The sequence below is a fragment of the Nyctereutes procyonoides genome, unplaced genomic scaffold (assembly GCF_905146905.1).
Source record: "Nyctereutes procyonoides isolate TBG_1078 unplaced genomic scaffold, NYPRO_anot_genome, whole genome shotgun sequence".
Classification (NCBI taxonomy): Eukaryota; Metazoa; Chordata; class Mammalia; order Carnivora; family Canidae; genus Nyctereutes; species Nyctereutes procyonoides.
The window spans coordinates 16,137,320-16,153,308 of record NW_026575146.1 but is presented as its reverse complement, the minus strand read 5'-3'; the positions used below and the strand labels follow the sequence as shown (position 1 = coordinate 16,153,308).

Here is a 15,989-nt window from a genome sequence, read left to right as displayed (position 1 = left end):
CTGAAAATATATACATAAAAACATAGACAGTGATTATATCTGGTGAGGGATGGCAAATGATTTCTATCATTCTTTAATCCTTTTCTTCATCTCTCAAAATTTTCTTAATGAATATGTACATTTTAAAATGAGGTTTTTTTGAAATATACCTTTAAATAGTGATTGCAATCATGTAATAGTAGCAAAAATGAGAAAATTAGAAACTTACTTTACTGTAATTTCCACATGCATATTTAAAATAATATTTGGGCTTTAGTATGAACATTAAACACATTATATATGTACATACATAATATAAAGCAATATATCAAGCACATGCAATTTAAGGAATAATAATTTTCAAGAAATAAAGTGAACACACATGCATCCCACCCACCATAAGAAGCAAAACTTCAAACAAATCTCTGACATCTGGCTGTGAGCTTGTCACCAGCCCACCTCCCTCATGCCCAAGGAGACCCCTGCCTCACCTTGTATCTGAATCACCTTTTTTTTTTTAAGACTTTATTTTTCTTTTTTAGTTTGAGAAAAAGAGGCAGAGAGCACAAGCAGGGGGAGGGGCAGAGGGAGAAGCAGACTTACCTCTGAGCGTGGAGCCAAACATGGGCCTCCATCCCAGGACCCCAAGATCATGAGCTGAGCCAAAGGCAGACCCTCAACCGACTGAGCCACCCAGACGCCCCTGTGACTCACCGTCTGTGTGTCTTTAGATTTTTTAACATGTGTGTATGTTTTCTTACTATCTAGTTGAGTGTTTTTAAAAGCACAAATACTATCTTATCACAAATTTGTGTTTCAACTTTATATGAAAGAAATCATGTAGTTTTTGCAACTTGTTTTATATTCCTTCAACATTATGTTTTTTGACATCCAGTGTGTTGACATGTATTCCTGAGCCCATTCATTTTCAAAGATGTGCAGTGTTTCATGGTTATAAATATGCCACAATTTGTATTTCCAGTGAATTGTAGATGGGCACATTGGTTGTTTATAATTTCTTGCTGTTACAGCCAGAATGCTATAGACATTCTTGTAACCACCTATCTCCTGGAGCCGGAACTCTTAATGCATGATGCAAGAGAATTCAGGGGTCCATAAACCTGGATGGGGAAAATTTCATTGTGTTTTCATTAACTCCTTACTAAAATTCAACAGTTCCTTCCATTATGAACAGTGACCACAAACTACAATAATTTTAGCACTACCTATGGCTCAATCCAATAGAAGTTATTTATGTTTTCATATCAAGTTATAGTTGTTACAGATATCCTAAAATATCAGTTATGCTCATTACTTATGCTAATGGTAATTTTACATCAACCACTAGATCCTGCTAACTCATCTGCTAGCAACAATAAAACGCATACAGTACTTTGTTTAAAAAAGTATCATTTAATAACTGTATTTCGTGATAGTTTGCAGTCTTCAAATTTTATATTTTGCAGTTTAAAACACTGATAAGTCCAAGGACTGCCCAAAGGAACCAGGGCACAAAAAAAGAAAAGCTAAGAATGCCACTCTAGACCAGGGGCAGGTATATAGTAATGGCCCTTGATAAATAGATGTTCAGGGATCCCTGGGTGGCGCAGCGGTTTGGCGCCTGCCTTTGGCCCAGGGCGCGATCCTGGAGACCCGGGATCGAATCCCACGTCGGGCTCCCCGTGCGTGGAGCCTGCTTCTCCCTCTGCCTGTGTCTCTGCCCCCTCTCTCTCTCTCTCTCTCTCTCTCTCTCTCTCTCTCTCTCTGTGACTATTGTAAATAAATAAAAATTAAAAAAAAGAAACATTTAAAAAAATAAAAAAAAATAAAATAAAATAAATAGATGTTCACACCCTACTCCCTGGCCCCTGGGAATATGGTACCTTACCTGGCAGAAGGGACTTTGCAAATGTGATTAAAAGGTGATTCCTGGGACACCTGGGTGGCCCAGGTGTTGGGCGTCTGCCTTTAGCTCAGGGCATGGTCCCGGAGACCCAGAATCAAGTTCCACATTGGGCTCCCTGCATGGAACCTGCTTCTCCCTCTGCCTGTGTCTCTCCTCTCTCTGTGTGTCTCTTATGAATAAATAAATAAATCTTAAAAAAAAAAAAAAAAAGAAAGAAAAAGAAAAATGTGATTCCTAGGGACACCTGGGTGGCTCAGTGGTTGAGCATCTGCCTTCAGCTCAGGGCGTGATCCCGGGGTCCTGGGATGGAGTCTCACGTCAGCCTCCCTACAGGGAGTCTGCTTCTCCCTCTGCCTGTGTCTCTGCCTCTCTCTGTGTGTCTCTCATGAATAAATAAATAAAATCTTAAAAAAAAAAAAGATGACTCCTAGATGATCCAACAGAGTCCAATCTAATTGCATGAGCTCCTAAAAGAAGGGAACCTTTCCCAGATGAAATCAGAGAGGTGGGGTAGAAGAAGAGGCAGGAGAGATTCAAGCATGAGAAGGAGGCCACCACTGACTGCTATTTTTGAGGAAGGGAGCCAAGAGTTAGGGAATGAAGGCAGCCTCTAGATCCTGAGAATGGCCCCCCATTTGGCAGCCAGCCCGGAAACAAATGCTCAGTCCTGTAGCTTCCTGCAGCTGAATTCTACCCATAGAGGATATGTAGCTGAATGAACATGACAATTCAATAAAACTTTGTTTACAGCATAGTGGCAAACCAGACTTGGCCTATGGGCCACGCTTTACCAACTCTTTCTCTAGATTATAGTTCACCTCACACTACTGTGAGTACCGAGCTACTTGCAACCATTTCTGCCACTTTATACTTTCTATATTTCTGTACTTCCATTTCTTGCCTTCTTTTTGACTTTGTTTGCTTTCCCCATTAATTCTACTTTTTCCTTGTTTAGAAGCAAAATATTCTCTCTTTTCTTTTAATGCTTACACTAGAAATTTAAACATATCTTAATGCAACAAAGTCAATGACCCTCAGCCCAAATATTATAAGCACCTTAGAGCCACTTAATTCTTTTACTTATATGCGACTCTTGCCCAGCATTTTAGTTCTACCTTGATATTTTTAAACCTATAAACTGAACATGATTTTGATAGTTTCATATAGTCAATATTTGCTTCGATTTACCACACAGTACCATTTTCCTTGCTCACAGTTGCTTCTTGTGACTCAGGTCTTCCTTTGGACTTTATCCTATTGGTTGTGCCTTTCGTGAAGGTCTGTTGATGAGGAATATCCTGTATTGGGGCGCCTGGGTGGCTCAGTTGGTTAGGCGTCTGCCTTGGGCTCGGTCATGATCCCAGGACCCCATGTCAGGCTCCCTGCACAGCGGGGAGCTTGCTTCTCCCTCACACTCTCCCCCTCCCCCTGCTTGTACTCTCTCACTCCCTCTGTCAAATAAATAAATAAGAATCTTAAAAAAATAAAATGAAAAGGAAAGAAATACCCTGTATCTTATGTTTGAAAGGATTTTTATTAATACTTATTTTGAAAATTAATCTTGCTCGTATATAATTCTAAGTAGACTGGTACTCTTTCAGTACTCTGTGGATATCATACTGTCTGCTAGCATCCATGGGTTGAGAAATCTGCCATCAGAATAATTGTAATTTCTTTGTAGTTAATCTATTTCCTTTGCCTCTCTGTCTTCAATACCGTTTCTCCTGCCTGCTCTCTGTTATCTTTGTCCAGGACTCTAGAGAAGTGTTGTACCCTCTCGCTCTGTCCCCACTAACTCCTACTCTCTTTTTCATATTTTTTGATCGTTTGCATTCTGATCTGCAGTCTATGTAATTTCTCCAGCTTCATCTTCCAGTTCACAAATTCTCCTCTCATTTGTATTTCATTTGCTATGTAATTCATCAACTGGGTTTCTAATTTCTAATCCTTGGTTTCTTTGTGTTCAGAAAAAATACAACAAAGAAATATGTTTTTCTTTTCAAAGCTGCCTGGTTAGTTGTAATTGTCTCTTATGTCTTCACCAAACTTCTCATGCTTTTATTCCTTTGAGCATATCAAACACATTTATTTTGTACTCTGTATCTGATCACTCCAATATCAACAGCCTTTGCTGGTTAGCTTCTTCAGTTTTGTATTTCTGCCACTTTCCCTCATGATAGTTTGTTTTTTCCTGCACCAGATAACTTTTTTTATTGTGATCTTGGGCTCTTTGGAACTTTATTTGGGTGATTTTTTTGGAAGTTTGGTTTTTTGAAGTGCATTGCTCTATGGAAAATAGTTTTGCTCCAGCCAGGTTCCTGGGTATGCTACCAGAGTATCCAGAGTATTTCAAATTAACTTCTTGGCTCAGGTTATTTATTAGCTAATCAGCAATATGAATTCCTTTCAAAAATCTTGTGTATGAGGCTTAGTGATTAGGAATTTTCAGGGAGACTTTGTCTCTCCAACCTGCCTCACCAAAAGGCTGAAGGCAGCACACGGCCTTATTAATTATCAATTCTCTCTTCTGGAAAGATTTTTTCCCCCTAATCCATCAGATGAAGATGTCACCCCTTGGGAGTCTAGGTTGTCCCTGTGTAACTGGAAAATTTAATTTCACCTTCCACCCTGCTGTGGCCCAAGTTTTCTCCATCTATACTCTCAGGGCCTGTAAAGACCCAGACTCTGGGCTGCCTGAGACCAGGAAAACAGCCCCATCACAAACCCCAGATTCCTCCCTCCCTTAACCAGAAGGATCTTCTCTTTCTTGTTCCAGCCACCAAGGATTTCCTTTATGTTTCTATCAGATCAGCCATGCATTAAGCAGTGATTTTCCTTCCATATTTCATCCAACATCTTTAGATGTATAGGCCAGGGAGAAATTGCACTTAGTGGACAGTGTGCCATACTGCTGAAAAGCAGCATTTTGAAATAAGTTTTTAGTAAGTAACATTACCTATTTCTCTCATCCAGACACTGCAGTAAATAATTTTAAAGCATTGCTTTAGAGTTACAAGCTCCTGGACCTTAAAAAGAAAATCTTGGAACATATGGCTGGGGGATGTATTTGCTGTGTATCACTGAGGATTAGGCCCTCCTATGAATCTGAGCTGATTGGAAGATGTGTACTTAAGATCCAAACCTACTCACTAAATCTTGCAACCGATCTCATTAACCACGGCTTTATCACACTGTACTCTCAGCCACGAGTGGCCTGTAAATTGTCCCAGAGCCAAAGGAAGTTCTCAATACCTGTAGTTGTTCTTAGCCATTAAACTTACTCTGTTATATCCTAACGAAGTATTAACAAATCAGATGACACCCTCTGAGTTATAAAGGAAGTTTCCTTTGTGAATGGGATTTCTCTAATGCAAAGAGATTTGCTTCACTGCAAGGATCACCATTAGGATGCACCCCATGTGCCCCACCTGGTTCTGAGGGCTTTATTCCCAAATGATTATCATGTTAGCATCTTTGTGGATTATGTCACTTCTTCATTCACTGAGCTAACATTTACTGAGTGCCTACTGAGTGCCTCCTAGGTACCAGGCACTATGCCAGACACTGGAGATGTGAGGAGGACACAAACGTGATCTTGGCTCTGGGCAAATTCACTTTCTATTGGAAATAACAGAAATAGAAATACTAATTACAATAAAAACCACTGAATGCTGCAAATGAGGTATAAGCACAGTTACTTATGTCCTGATGAGCACCAGGTGATGTATTGAAGTGTTGAATCACTACATTATACACCTAAAATTAACACAATTCTGTATGTTAACTACACTAGAATTAAAATTTTTAAAAATCAAAGTTATTTGCCTCATGATACATTGTTCCTTTTTGAGATATAATTGATATGTAACATTATATTAGTTTTAGGTGTACAACATAATGATTCGATATATATACATATGTATAATGATTACCACTGATGTAGTTAACACCCATCACCATACAGAGATACAAGATTTTTTCATCTCATAAGACCTTTTAAGATCTACTTTCTTTGCAACTTTCAAATATATAATCTGGTATTGTTAACTGCTTTCATTCCCAAATCCCATCCCTGGCCACCATCAATCTGTTCTCTGTATCTGTGAGTTCTGGTTTAGATTCTACATATAAGTGAGATCATATAGTATTTGTCTTTCTCTCTGACTTACTTCACTTGGCATAATGCCCTCTGGGGGCATGCATGTTGTCACAAATGGCAGGATACTGTTTTCCATAATGGCTGCACCAATTTACATTCCCACCAACACTGCACAGGAGCTCTCTTTGCTCCACATCTGCCAACACTTGTTCTCTCCCGTCTTTTTGTAATATCCATTCTAACAGGCATAAGGGGACATCTCATCGTGGCTTTGATTTGCATTTCCCTGGTGATGAGTGATGTGGAGCACCTTTTTATGTCCCTGTAGGCCATTTGTATAAATTTCTTTGGAAAAATGTCTACTCAGATCCTCTTCCCATTTTTTAAATCAGATTGCTTGGTTTTATTGTTATTGACTTATCTGAGCTCTATATATATTTTGGATATTGACCTCTTATCAGGTATAAGATTTGCAAATATCTTCTCCCATTCAGCAAGTTGCGTTTTCATTTTGCTGGTGGTTTCCTTTGCTATGCAGAAACTTTTTAACCTGATAGGAGTCCCACTTGTTTATTTTTGCTCTTGTTGCCTTTGCTTTTGGTGTTTTTACTAAGACTGAAAAAAATTAACATTTTTTAAGTATTTAGAATCTGACAGTGAAATGCTAAAAGTTGGATTCATATGTGGGGTGAAGGATTCTACTCACTAGATTCTGCATCTTCTCTAGGTACCTCACTGCACCAGGGCGATCAGAGGATGCATACTAACTGAGGCTGTATCACTCTCACCACCTAGAAAACCTGCTAAGCATGATGGTGCTTGACAGAGTTTGATTCTCAAAGCGTAATGTTATCTGTGTGTGAGCATCTCTGGTTTGGGTTTCCATCCTTCAGGTTTTCCAAAAAAATTTTAATATTTTATTTATTTATTTGAGAGAAGGAGAGAGCGAATATGTGCACACACAACTGGGGGTCGGGGTGCAGATAAAGAAGCAGACTCTGCTGAGAAGGGAGCCCAATGCAGGCCTCGATCCTAGAAACCTGGGATCATGACCATTGCTTAAGGCAGATGCTTAACCAACTAAGCCACCCAAGCACCCCCAGGCTTTCCAGATTCTTACATTTGATGAGCATTGATGCTGCCATATACGATTTAAGCATCCTTAACCTGGCACTTGACCTTTAGTAATTACTCAGAGGCTTCATCTGCAAAATAAGTTTGGTATCTATTAGAAACCCCGCTGTTTTCTCTAGGTTATTGGGAAGAGCAACTGAAATAACAAAAGTCAAGTGTAAAACATTATAAATTTGTAAAGTTTTATCATTATTATTATTAGAGTATTATCAGAGTATTAGAGCATTTAATGATATTTGATTTCTTCACTAATTTATATTTGACGTTAGTTTTAGTAGTTTCTTAACTTAAAAATTGCTCTGAAAAAATTGCTCTGGAAATATTTTTAAATAGTTATAAGTAAATAAAGTGACTTGCTTGCTCATGTTAATTTTAAGGCATAGAAGAAAAAAATTTTTGAATACAATAGAGGCAAAAATGGAGGGATTCTGTTTGGATTAACATGTTGAAATCTTTGTAAATATAGACCTAGACCACAAGTTTCTTGTACTGAATCCAAAAATGTACCAATCCTTTTTCTGCACATGTCATTCAGTCCTGAAGTAAGCAGAAGAGATGGCAGTGTCTGAGTGATTAGACAGGAACAGGATGAGTATCTGTGTGGTTGCATGAAACCCCTCCTCCTCTTTGTGCGGAGAGTCAGAAATAAGTCAGTCCTGTAACAATAATAATATTAGCAAACATTTCTGAAAGCTTGCCTGAGGTATTCATATTATACACGTGCCAGATGCTAGTTCCAAGCCTTTAAAGAAATTCCGTCAATCCTTAATACCCCCCAATGCACTAGGCATTGTTTATTTCCATTTAAGAGATGAGAATTTTCAGGTGAGGGAGTGTCTGACAGCGTCCCACCTGGATGGAGCTGGGATTGGAGCCCAGGCACCTGTGCCCTGAGCCCACAGTTTTCACCCCTGGCTCTTCCCAACTCCCTCTGCCTTCTATGTCATGTCGACTTCATTTCCTTCTTCTGGCTCCTATCTCTTCTGTAACAACATTTGGAGCTCCCCATTCTCCAGGTGTGAGAATGAAAGGTAACAAGACATAGAAGGATATCAAAACATCCCCCTTTCCAGCTTTGGGCAACTTTTTAACTCATCTAATCATTGATGTAAAAGAAAAACTAGTACACTTGCCTGACAAACCATCAGACAAAGAAGTGTCTGTAGAGCATTTATCAACTTGCCTGCATGTTTAACACCTGATAGATGATTTTTATTACAGTTATTCAAACAACCAAAGAAAGGATCTCATGCTATAAAATCAAGACATGTTTTCTCGGCTTATAAGCAAAGGCCACATCCCAAGAAAACTATGTTCCTTGCATGTCAGGCCTTACCCACCACTTGTCAAGTGAGTTTATGTTTGAGTTTCTTGCCTGAAGGCACTTCCATCTTTAAGAATTTCCTGGACCAGTGTCTCAAGGAACCTACACTTCAACCCCAACACAAAGATCTGAGTTTCAACTCTTTCCATCTTTATTCTGCAGGCCTACAAAGTTGATGAGAAGGCAGCAGAGCAAGCTCGGTGGGAAGAGGCCTCCAAAGAGACAATCAAGAAAACCACCAAGCCCTGTCCCCGTTGCCATGTGCCCGTTGAAAAAAATGGTGAGTCTGGGGTATGGAAAAAGTGAGGATTTGGAGAGTTCTTGGAAAGCGTGAGCCGTGTGGTTATAATAAGCAAGAACTCTTGGAGGATGTGTAACTGAGTAGCTCAGCACTCAGAAAGGTTGGAGCCATTGGACAGAATGCAAATCTCACTCTCCCAGGTCAAGTTTCTTAACTGCTTAAGCCCGAGATTCTCTTCTGTCAGAGATGAAAACAGCAGCTGCCCCACAATAGTAGAATCATGAGATATCACGCATGGCAGATACTCAGCCAAGTGCCTGGCTTAGACAATCAATAAACACCAATTGCCCTTATTATTATTATTAATAATATTAGACACTTTTTATCTGGTAAGTTGTCCACCGGCATAGTCAAATATATATATTTGCCCAATATTTCTCAGAGTATCCTCCATGGGATTCTGACATCTAGAGTTATTTGTAGGGAAAGGATTACAAGGTCATTCCTATTGGATGTCCCTCTTGGATAATAACAACACAATTAACTTTTATTGAGCATTTACTGGATGCTTGTCCTAAGTTCCCTACAAATATCAAATCCTTTACCACTCACAGAAATCACAATATATTCCCATTCACAATATACATTAGCAATTCAGGATTCCTTTCGTAAAGAAATCCGTGTGATTTTGTTTAATAACCTGGTTCCCCAATTTTTTGGCCATGAAATTCCTTTTTTTCCCCCTTCACACCAATTTGTGTACCTTAGAACACCAGCATGCTCTTTGGGCTTTGGTTTCTCCATCCTTCTGTGGGAGATTTAGAGCCTCATGTTATCGTGACACTTGCCTGCTTCATTAAAATATCCTTTACATGAGTATGTTTCTCAATAAAGCTATTCCTTCTGCCCTTTACCAGCTACTCTCTGAATTTTAAGAATGTGAAGTGATAATTTGGAGATGCCTCTGGAAGCTGGGGTTGAGATGCCTTTTAGGAGCCCATGTAGAGGCCCTACATGGTGTGGGTTAATGGGCTTAGAAACATGGGATCCATACTCTGAACAGTTCTCTCCCTAATGACACTCCCTACTGGCACTCCAAGGCCTGGTCTCCCTCCCTGACACATGCAGCCATAGTGATACCTCCTTATAAATAGCTGTGGGGAATGGGAGAGCCTGTCCTCCCCACTCCTGTCCTAATGGACAAAGAGCCCTGTCCTCACTGAGGAACACAGAGGGAGGCCCACTCAGCTCCACGATGGTGCACCCAGGCTTGTGGCTACAGCTCTTCCTCCCACCTTGAGCTTCCGTGGCACTGGTGTCATGTTGCCTATGGGTGGTCATAGTGGAGCCTCTCTGCCCTGCAGCACTAGCCCACATTCAGGGTTCTGCTTTGGGCCACTCTGATACCTCGCACCAGCCAGCAGCGTACCTATTGCCATCCATCCTAGGCGTGCCAACCAGCATAAAGCCATCCCAGCCCAGTGCCCAGAGCCCATTCCGAATGTGAGGTAGAGGCCACAGCACTGAGAAATAAAAGAATGAGATGAGATGAGAAATAACGCAGCACCGGGGACACCTTTCCCCACATTCCCCTCACTGAGCATGAACTGCACCTGGGTGGGAGGCTGCGAACAGCTGGCTCACCCGGCAATCTCAGGATGGGCCTGCGAGCCTCTCTTTCGTCACGTGTGTCCTTTAGAAGGTCTTTGTTAATGCAAACAAGAGAGTGCTGACACATCCCTGTGCAGCAGGAACGGTCTCAGCTCAGGCCAAGTCCCTGGCTCTGAAACAACAGTCTCCTAGAAATAAATAAATAAATGGGTGCAGTGAGTCAGTGCATTCCTCTGCGTGCTGGAATGTGCCTGGAAGGTGGGCTGGCACACGAGGTATGAAGAGAGGACATCAGTGGAACCAGGGCAAGAACTCTTCCAGTCCTCGCTGCTTGAGCAGTGCCCTGTGGGCAACGGGAAGTCAGAAAAGATGCAGAGACTCTTCACGAGGGAGGATGTGCAGTGCTGATAAACATGGGCCAGTGCTCCATTCATTGCACACGGATTTCAAGAATGCAAACCAAATAGTAGGAGACCATTCTGCTATTACCAAAAGTCATGAGCCTTGCTTGTTTATCCCCTGAACACCCCCCGCCCCAGAAAAGCACTGACAAATACCCATTGAGTCAAAAAGTAGCTAGTAAAAGGGATCACGCTTAAGCAGATATTTGTATTAAAATATAATAGAGAAAGCAAACTAATAGAGCACAAAAGCCAGAGGGCTAAGAGTTGCCTTCCTGAAAGAGGTGATACCTGAGTAGAGAACTGAGGGGTCAGTAGAGATGAACCTGTCAAGGGAGTCAGAGGGAAGCCTTGGAGGACGGCAGCCCTGCAAGAGCAGGGAGTGGAGATTGGAGATGCTGGGTGTGCAGGAAGCCCAGCAGTTGGGAGTTCCAGGTGAGGCAGGGCAGGAGCAGGTGCAGAAGTGGTGCACAGGATGGAGGGGACATGAAGAGCCGGGACCTGATTCTGTAAGACGGGGAGCCATTGCAGGTGCGACGCGGGAAGTGATCGGGTCAGACCTGCCTTCCATCAGACCCCTCGACTCCCCACCCCTTGCCCCCACAGCCCTGGCAGGTGGCCCTGACCGAGTCACGTGCTACATGCTCTAGAATGGTTTCCTGATCTGCTATTTCTCTGAAATACCATGATTTACTATACATGGAAAGCCCTGATTTTTCACCTAGAGATTTTTAACCTATGAGCAGAAAAGCTGAAACCTTAAGCTTATTAATAATAAGCTATTATTAATCTAAACTGTTTTAGACCATATGACAGACAAACGTGAGCTCTGCAGGCAAGAAAAGCTGGGTTCATCATTTCGTTCTCAAAGGACACTCGTGCCCTAGGTCACAGTCCTCTGAATCCCAGAAAGTCCTTCTTCCTGCAGCAAAGCCTCAATGAAAATGAGGCTCATTTCCATTTTAAAGACAGGCTAAGCCTCCTCCTGTAATCTTCAGTCCAGGAAAGTGTCTTCCCTCACTTGCACCTCAAACAGATGAGACTCTGCTTCCGTTCTCTGATCAACAAGTGCCTGTTGCCTGTTAAGTCTCCCTTTGGGTCGTTCAAGAACTTCTGTTCTCATTAAACCTAATGAAAGACTCGGTGCTGATGGGCAGAGGCTGGACTTTTCGTGGTTTTAGGCATCAGCCAGGGGACTTTCCTCTCATATGAGAAAAGTCATAGTCATAATTTATTTCTTTAAAGGCCCACAAAGTCTGGTGAAGCTGTCAGCAGCTTCTTGCTCGCATTTACTTTTACATTAGCAAAGCTTTTCAAATTAGAATCCCTGGTGCTTCTCCATATCACGGGAGCTAGCATACTGCCTTGCATATATATATCAAGCAACAGGGGAAGGAAAGAAAGTTAATAACATGAATATTCTCTCTCCCTATTTCCTTTCTTCTTATTCTAAAGAGCCATCATGGTTCTAGTTTCTATAATAAGATCTTATTTGTAATGTTAGTATTCCATATCTATGAAGATTTTGGCATAGTAGGAAAACATTGTATTATTTACATCATAAGCATGTAATCATTTAATATGTGTTGAAAATTGTACAGTCCTGCAATTGTGTAATCCTAAATGAGATCTAGTAAGATGAAAATATCATAGCTGAGTTTTCCCCTTTATTTTATGCATATTTATAATTTCTAAACAATCTTGAAAACCAACCAAAAAGAAGTAGAAAAGTATGGGATTTTAAATGACCTTAAATTGGGACGCCTGGGTGGCTCAGCGGTTGAGGTCTGCCTTCGGCTCAGGGCGTTAACCCCAGGATCTTGGATGGAGTCCCATGTCGGGCTCCCTGCATGGAGCCTGCTTCTCCCTCAGCCTATGTCTCTGCCTCTCTCTCTGTGTCTCTCATGAATAAATAAATAAAATCTTTTTTAAAAATGCCCTTAAATTATCCTAAAACAAATTCCTTTAGTTACATATTCATAAATATTTTAAATCAGTGGAAGTTCTCATGCCATGTTTCTAATGATAAAAATGAGACAGTACGGAAGCAATTACCTGGAAAATTTGGCAAGAAAAAATGACTTAACAAGATAATTGGTAAAATTGAATAATAGAGCACATCTGATGTTGTGTTGAATTCAAACAAAGAACTGCTTTTGCCTGAATTATCTAGAAACTGACTGAATTTCTGCACTCCACTGCAGCCGTGATGTCTGAGCCCCAGAAGCAAATAAGAAATGAATTTAACAAATGCAGGAAGAGGAGGTATCCCACAATAAATCCTGGAATAAGGGACCCTTCATTTCATGCTGCAAAAGCCCCATTCTAGGAAAGAACAGATCCTGGTTAAATCTCAAGCTTTACCACTTAGACCTTGAGAAAATTCTACAGCGGAGTAACACTCCCACTTACTAGGTGCTTTTGAGGAGTAAATTAGGTAATCCACCCAGCGTGCCTAGTTTCCCCCATCTGCTCATCTTAAATACCATTTCAAACAGCATTAAGGAATGTATTGTTTCCTAAATACTTTCAGTACTGCTTTCCCAACTCCCATTTCATGAATTTTGCCAAGGCAAGTAACAGTATATGTACTGTGTCAAATTATTAAGTGTATTAACATCTCTTTAAAACATGAAACAATACACGTTTCAATGAGGAATTGACCCCAGCTTGTGAAAACACAACACGTTTGTCTCTAAATCCCATTTCAGGAGAAGTAAATAGACTCAGATTTATAAATAAAATTTGTGGCAGCCCAGGCGGCTCAGCGGTTTAGTGCCGCCTTCAGCCTAGGGTGTGATCCTGGAGTCCCAGGATCAAGTCCCACATGGAGCTCCCTGCATGGAGCCTGCTTCTCCCTCTGCCTGTGTCTCTGCCTCTCTCTGTCTCTCATGAATAAATAATATATTTATATATATAAAAGATATACATTATATATAATATATAAATATTATAAAATTTATTTATATATTTGTATATATATTTATATATTAATAAAATATTTTACTTATTTATTTATATAGAACTTGTCCTAGATGGGAGTGGCGAGCTCTACCCTCACTCCTTTCTTAATGGATGCCCTAACTTCAGAATGCCCTGGGATTGTGGGTGACATTCCCTTGGAAAGTCCTTTCTTAGACTAGTGTGTTGGGGCGGGAAGGATGTTCTCCAGATGTTTGCCTGTGTTCTTTGTCTGCCTGCAGGAGGATGCATGCACATGAAGTGCCCACAGCCCCAGTGCCAGCTGGAGTGGTGCTGGACCTGCAGCTGTGAGTGGAACCGGACCTGCATGGGGGACCACTGGTTTGACGTGTAGCCCTGCAAGCGGGCGCCCCACCGCCAGCCAACTTAGAGATGTACAGTCCCACAATTTGCTGCTCTTTCTCCAAACTCTCTCTCTTTCTCTCCCCCCCCACCACATGCACACACACACACACACACACACACACACACAGAGACACGCACGCACCCCTCAAATCCCTTCCCAATCCACAAAAACAAAGTTACAGGAGAAGCTCCTGGATCCCTTCCTTGGTGCTCATGAAAAGCAGTGCGAAGTATTCTCAGGCGTCAGCCCTCAATACACAGACCCCATAGTGCAGATGGAAAGTGCACTCCACCTTTTGTATGGATTGCCATTCTCCTGTGAATTCCAGTCAGGCTGGATTTAAGGACAGAAAGATTTCTCAGGTTTCATTTCCTGCATTTGACCTTCAGCGAAGATTGGGAAGAGGCCATCAGTGAGGAAATAGATTGGAGAGACCGGTGTCGGGGGTTCTCTGTAAAACCGAGGGCAATGGGTTCGACAACCCTATTCCTGACTTTAGGAGCAATGCTCTTATTTAAATTTTCAGAGAGTATCTGTTCCCAAAGAACCCCAGGCAATAGTCAAACTCTGTGTTTATCCCTAAGGATTCTACCTTTATATATTGCATCGGTGTAATATCAACTATGCATAAATCAGCTTGTCAACTAGTGAGAAATTATGAAAGTTAATTTGAAGGTTGAAATTATAGAAATCAAAACTTCGTGTGCTTTCATTCCATTTAATTATTTGAGACCTCAGAAAGAAATTGTTTTTCTGAAAGTACTACAAAGTCTATAATTTGATTTTAAACCTTCATTTTGCAGCTTGGAAGAACAAGCTAGTATATCTGGCTTCACTGTACATTTAATGGGTAAGGTGCCTATAGAGGAGACGTTTTTGGAAATGGCTTTATAATGATTCTCAATGTTAACAGAAGTGCAGGGTGTTAAAGCAGAAGTCTTTAAAGCAGGAGCATGGCGAGGGCTGGCAAAATGAAACCAAGACCGATTCTATCCCAGGGGGGGTCAGTGCTCTTTCTGCACCTGCTCTGTCCCCCATCTGCATGCCCCAGGGGCTCTGCTCCCTGAATGGGTTCCTCCAAGAGGAGCTCTTCTCTAGAAGAGTGGAGTCACACTAGAATATTTCCTCACGTTGACATGGATTCAAATGGAGTGTTTTCATCTTTTTTTTTTTTGAGACATTCACAACACATCAAAAAGAGATGTGTTTACACTATGCAGCAAACCTCATCTTCTTATAGCACAGTGTACAGAAGAAAACCTATAACCACCATCTTCTGTTCTCATTGTCTGTCTTCTCGGGGCTTCTCTTTGTAGACATAGCACCAGAAATCCTTGTTGGGGAAGGAGAGGTAAGGACCTTAGAATATTGCCCGAGAATGTCTGTCCCTCTATCCCTAACCATTCTTCTAGGCTCTGTTTAGAAAATCCAGCCTACCCCAAAGTTTCCAGACTCATGTCAAGAAGCCTTAAAGATCACAGCAAGGGAACGGAGAGCCAATATCTGTGAGCATTACTGACAATCCCAGCAAATAGCTTCTGACACTGACCTGACAGGACAAATCAGATGGCTCCCTGCCATATGGAACACCCACTATTTTATATTCACTATAACTTTTGGGTTTAGTGATGCTGTCGTGATTGCTTCCCTCCAAACCGGCATGTTGTGTTGGGTGCATGAAACCCAAACAAGGTTTGCTCTCATGGGTTCAGGCATGATAGAAGCTTCTGGGGCTCTCTGCTCCTTTCCTGGTGGTTGTCTTTTTTCTTTTCTTTTTTCTTTTCTTTCTTTCTTTCTTTTCTTTTCTTTTTCTTTTCTTTCTTTTTTCTTTTCTTTTCTTTTCTTTTCTCTTTCTTTTTCCAGAATAGAACATTGAAACAAGTTAAAGAAAAAAACAGCCTCTGTAAATGAATGGGAATCACAAACCACTATAAATGAACACGTTTGAACATGAAATGTGTAACCA

General features: G+C 41.2%; 1 protein-coding gene across 2 annotated transcripts in view; it reads left to right on the top strand.

Annotated features, from left to right (window-relative positions):
* PRKN (parkin RBR E3 ubiquitin protein ligase) overlaps positions 1 to 15,789 on the top strand; it is a 1,295,055-nt gene extending 1,279,266 nt beyond the window's left edge. For both annotated transcript variants that reach the window (XM_055312055.1, XM_055312054.1), the window contains 2 exons: positions 8,605 to 8,722; positions 13,899 to 15,789. In XM_055312055.1, coding sequence (XP_055168030.1) covers positions 8,605 to 8,722; positions 13,899 to 14,011 — 231 coding nt within the window. In that variant the 3' untranslated portion in view covers positions 14,012 to 15,789. The remainder of the gene's footprint in view (positions 1 to 8,604; positions 8,723 to 13,898) is intronic.
* Positions 15,790 to 15,989: the final 200 nt, after the last annotated feature.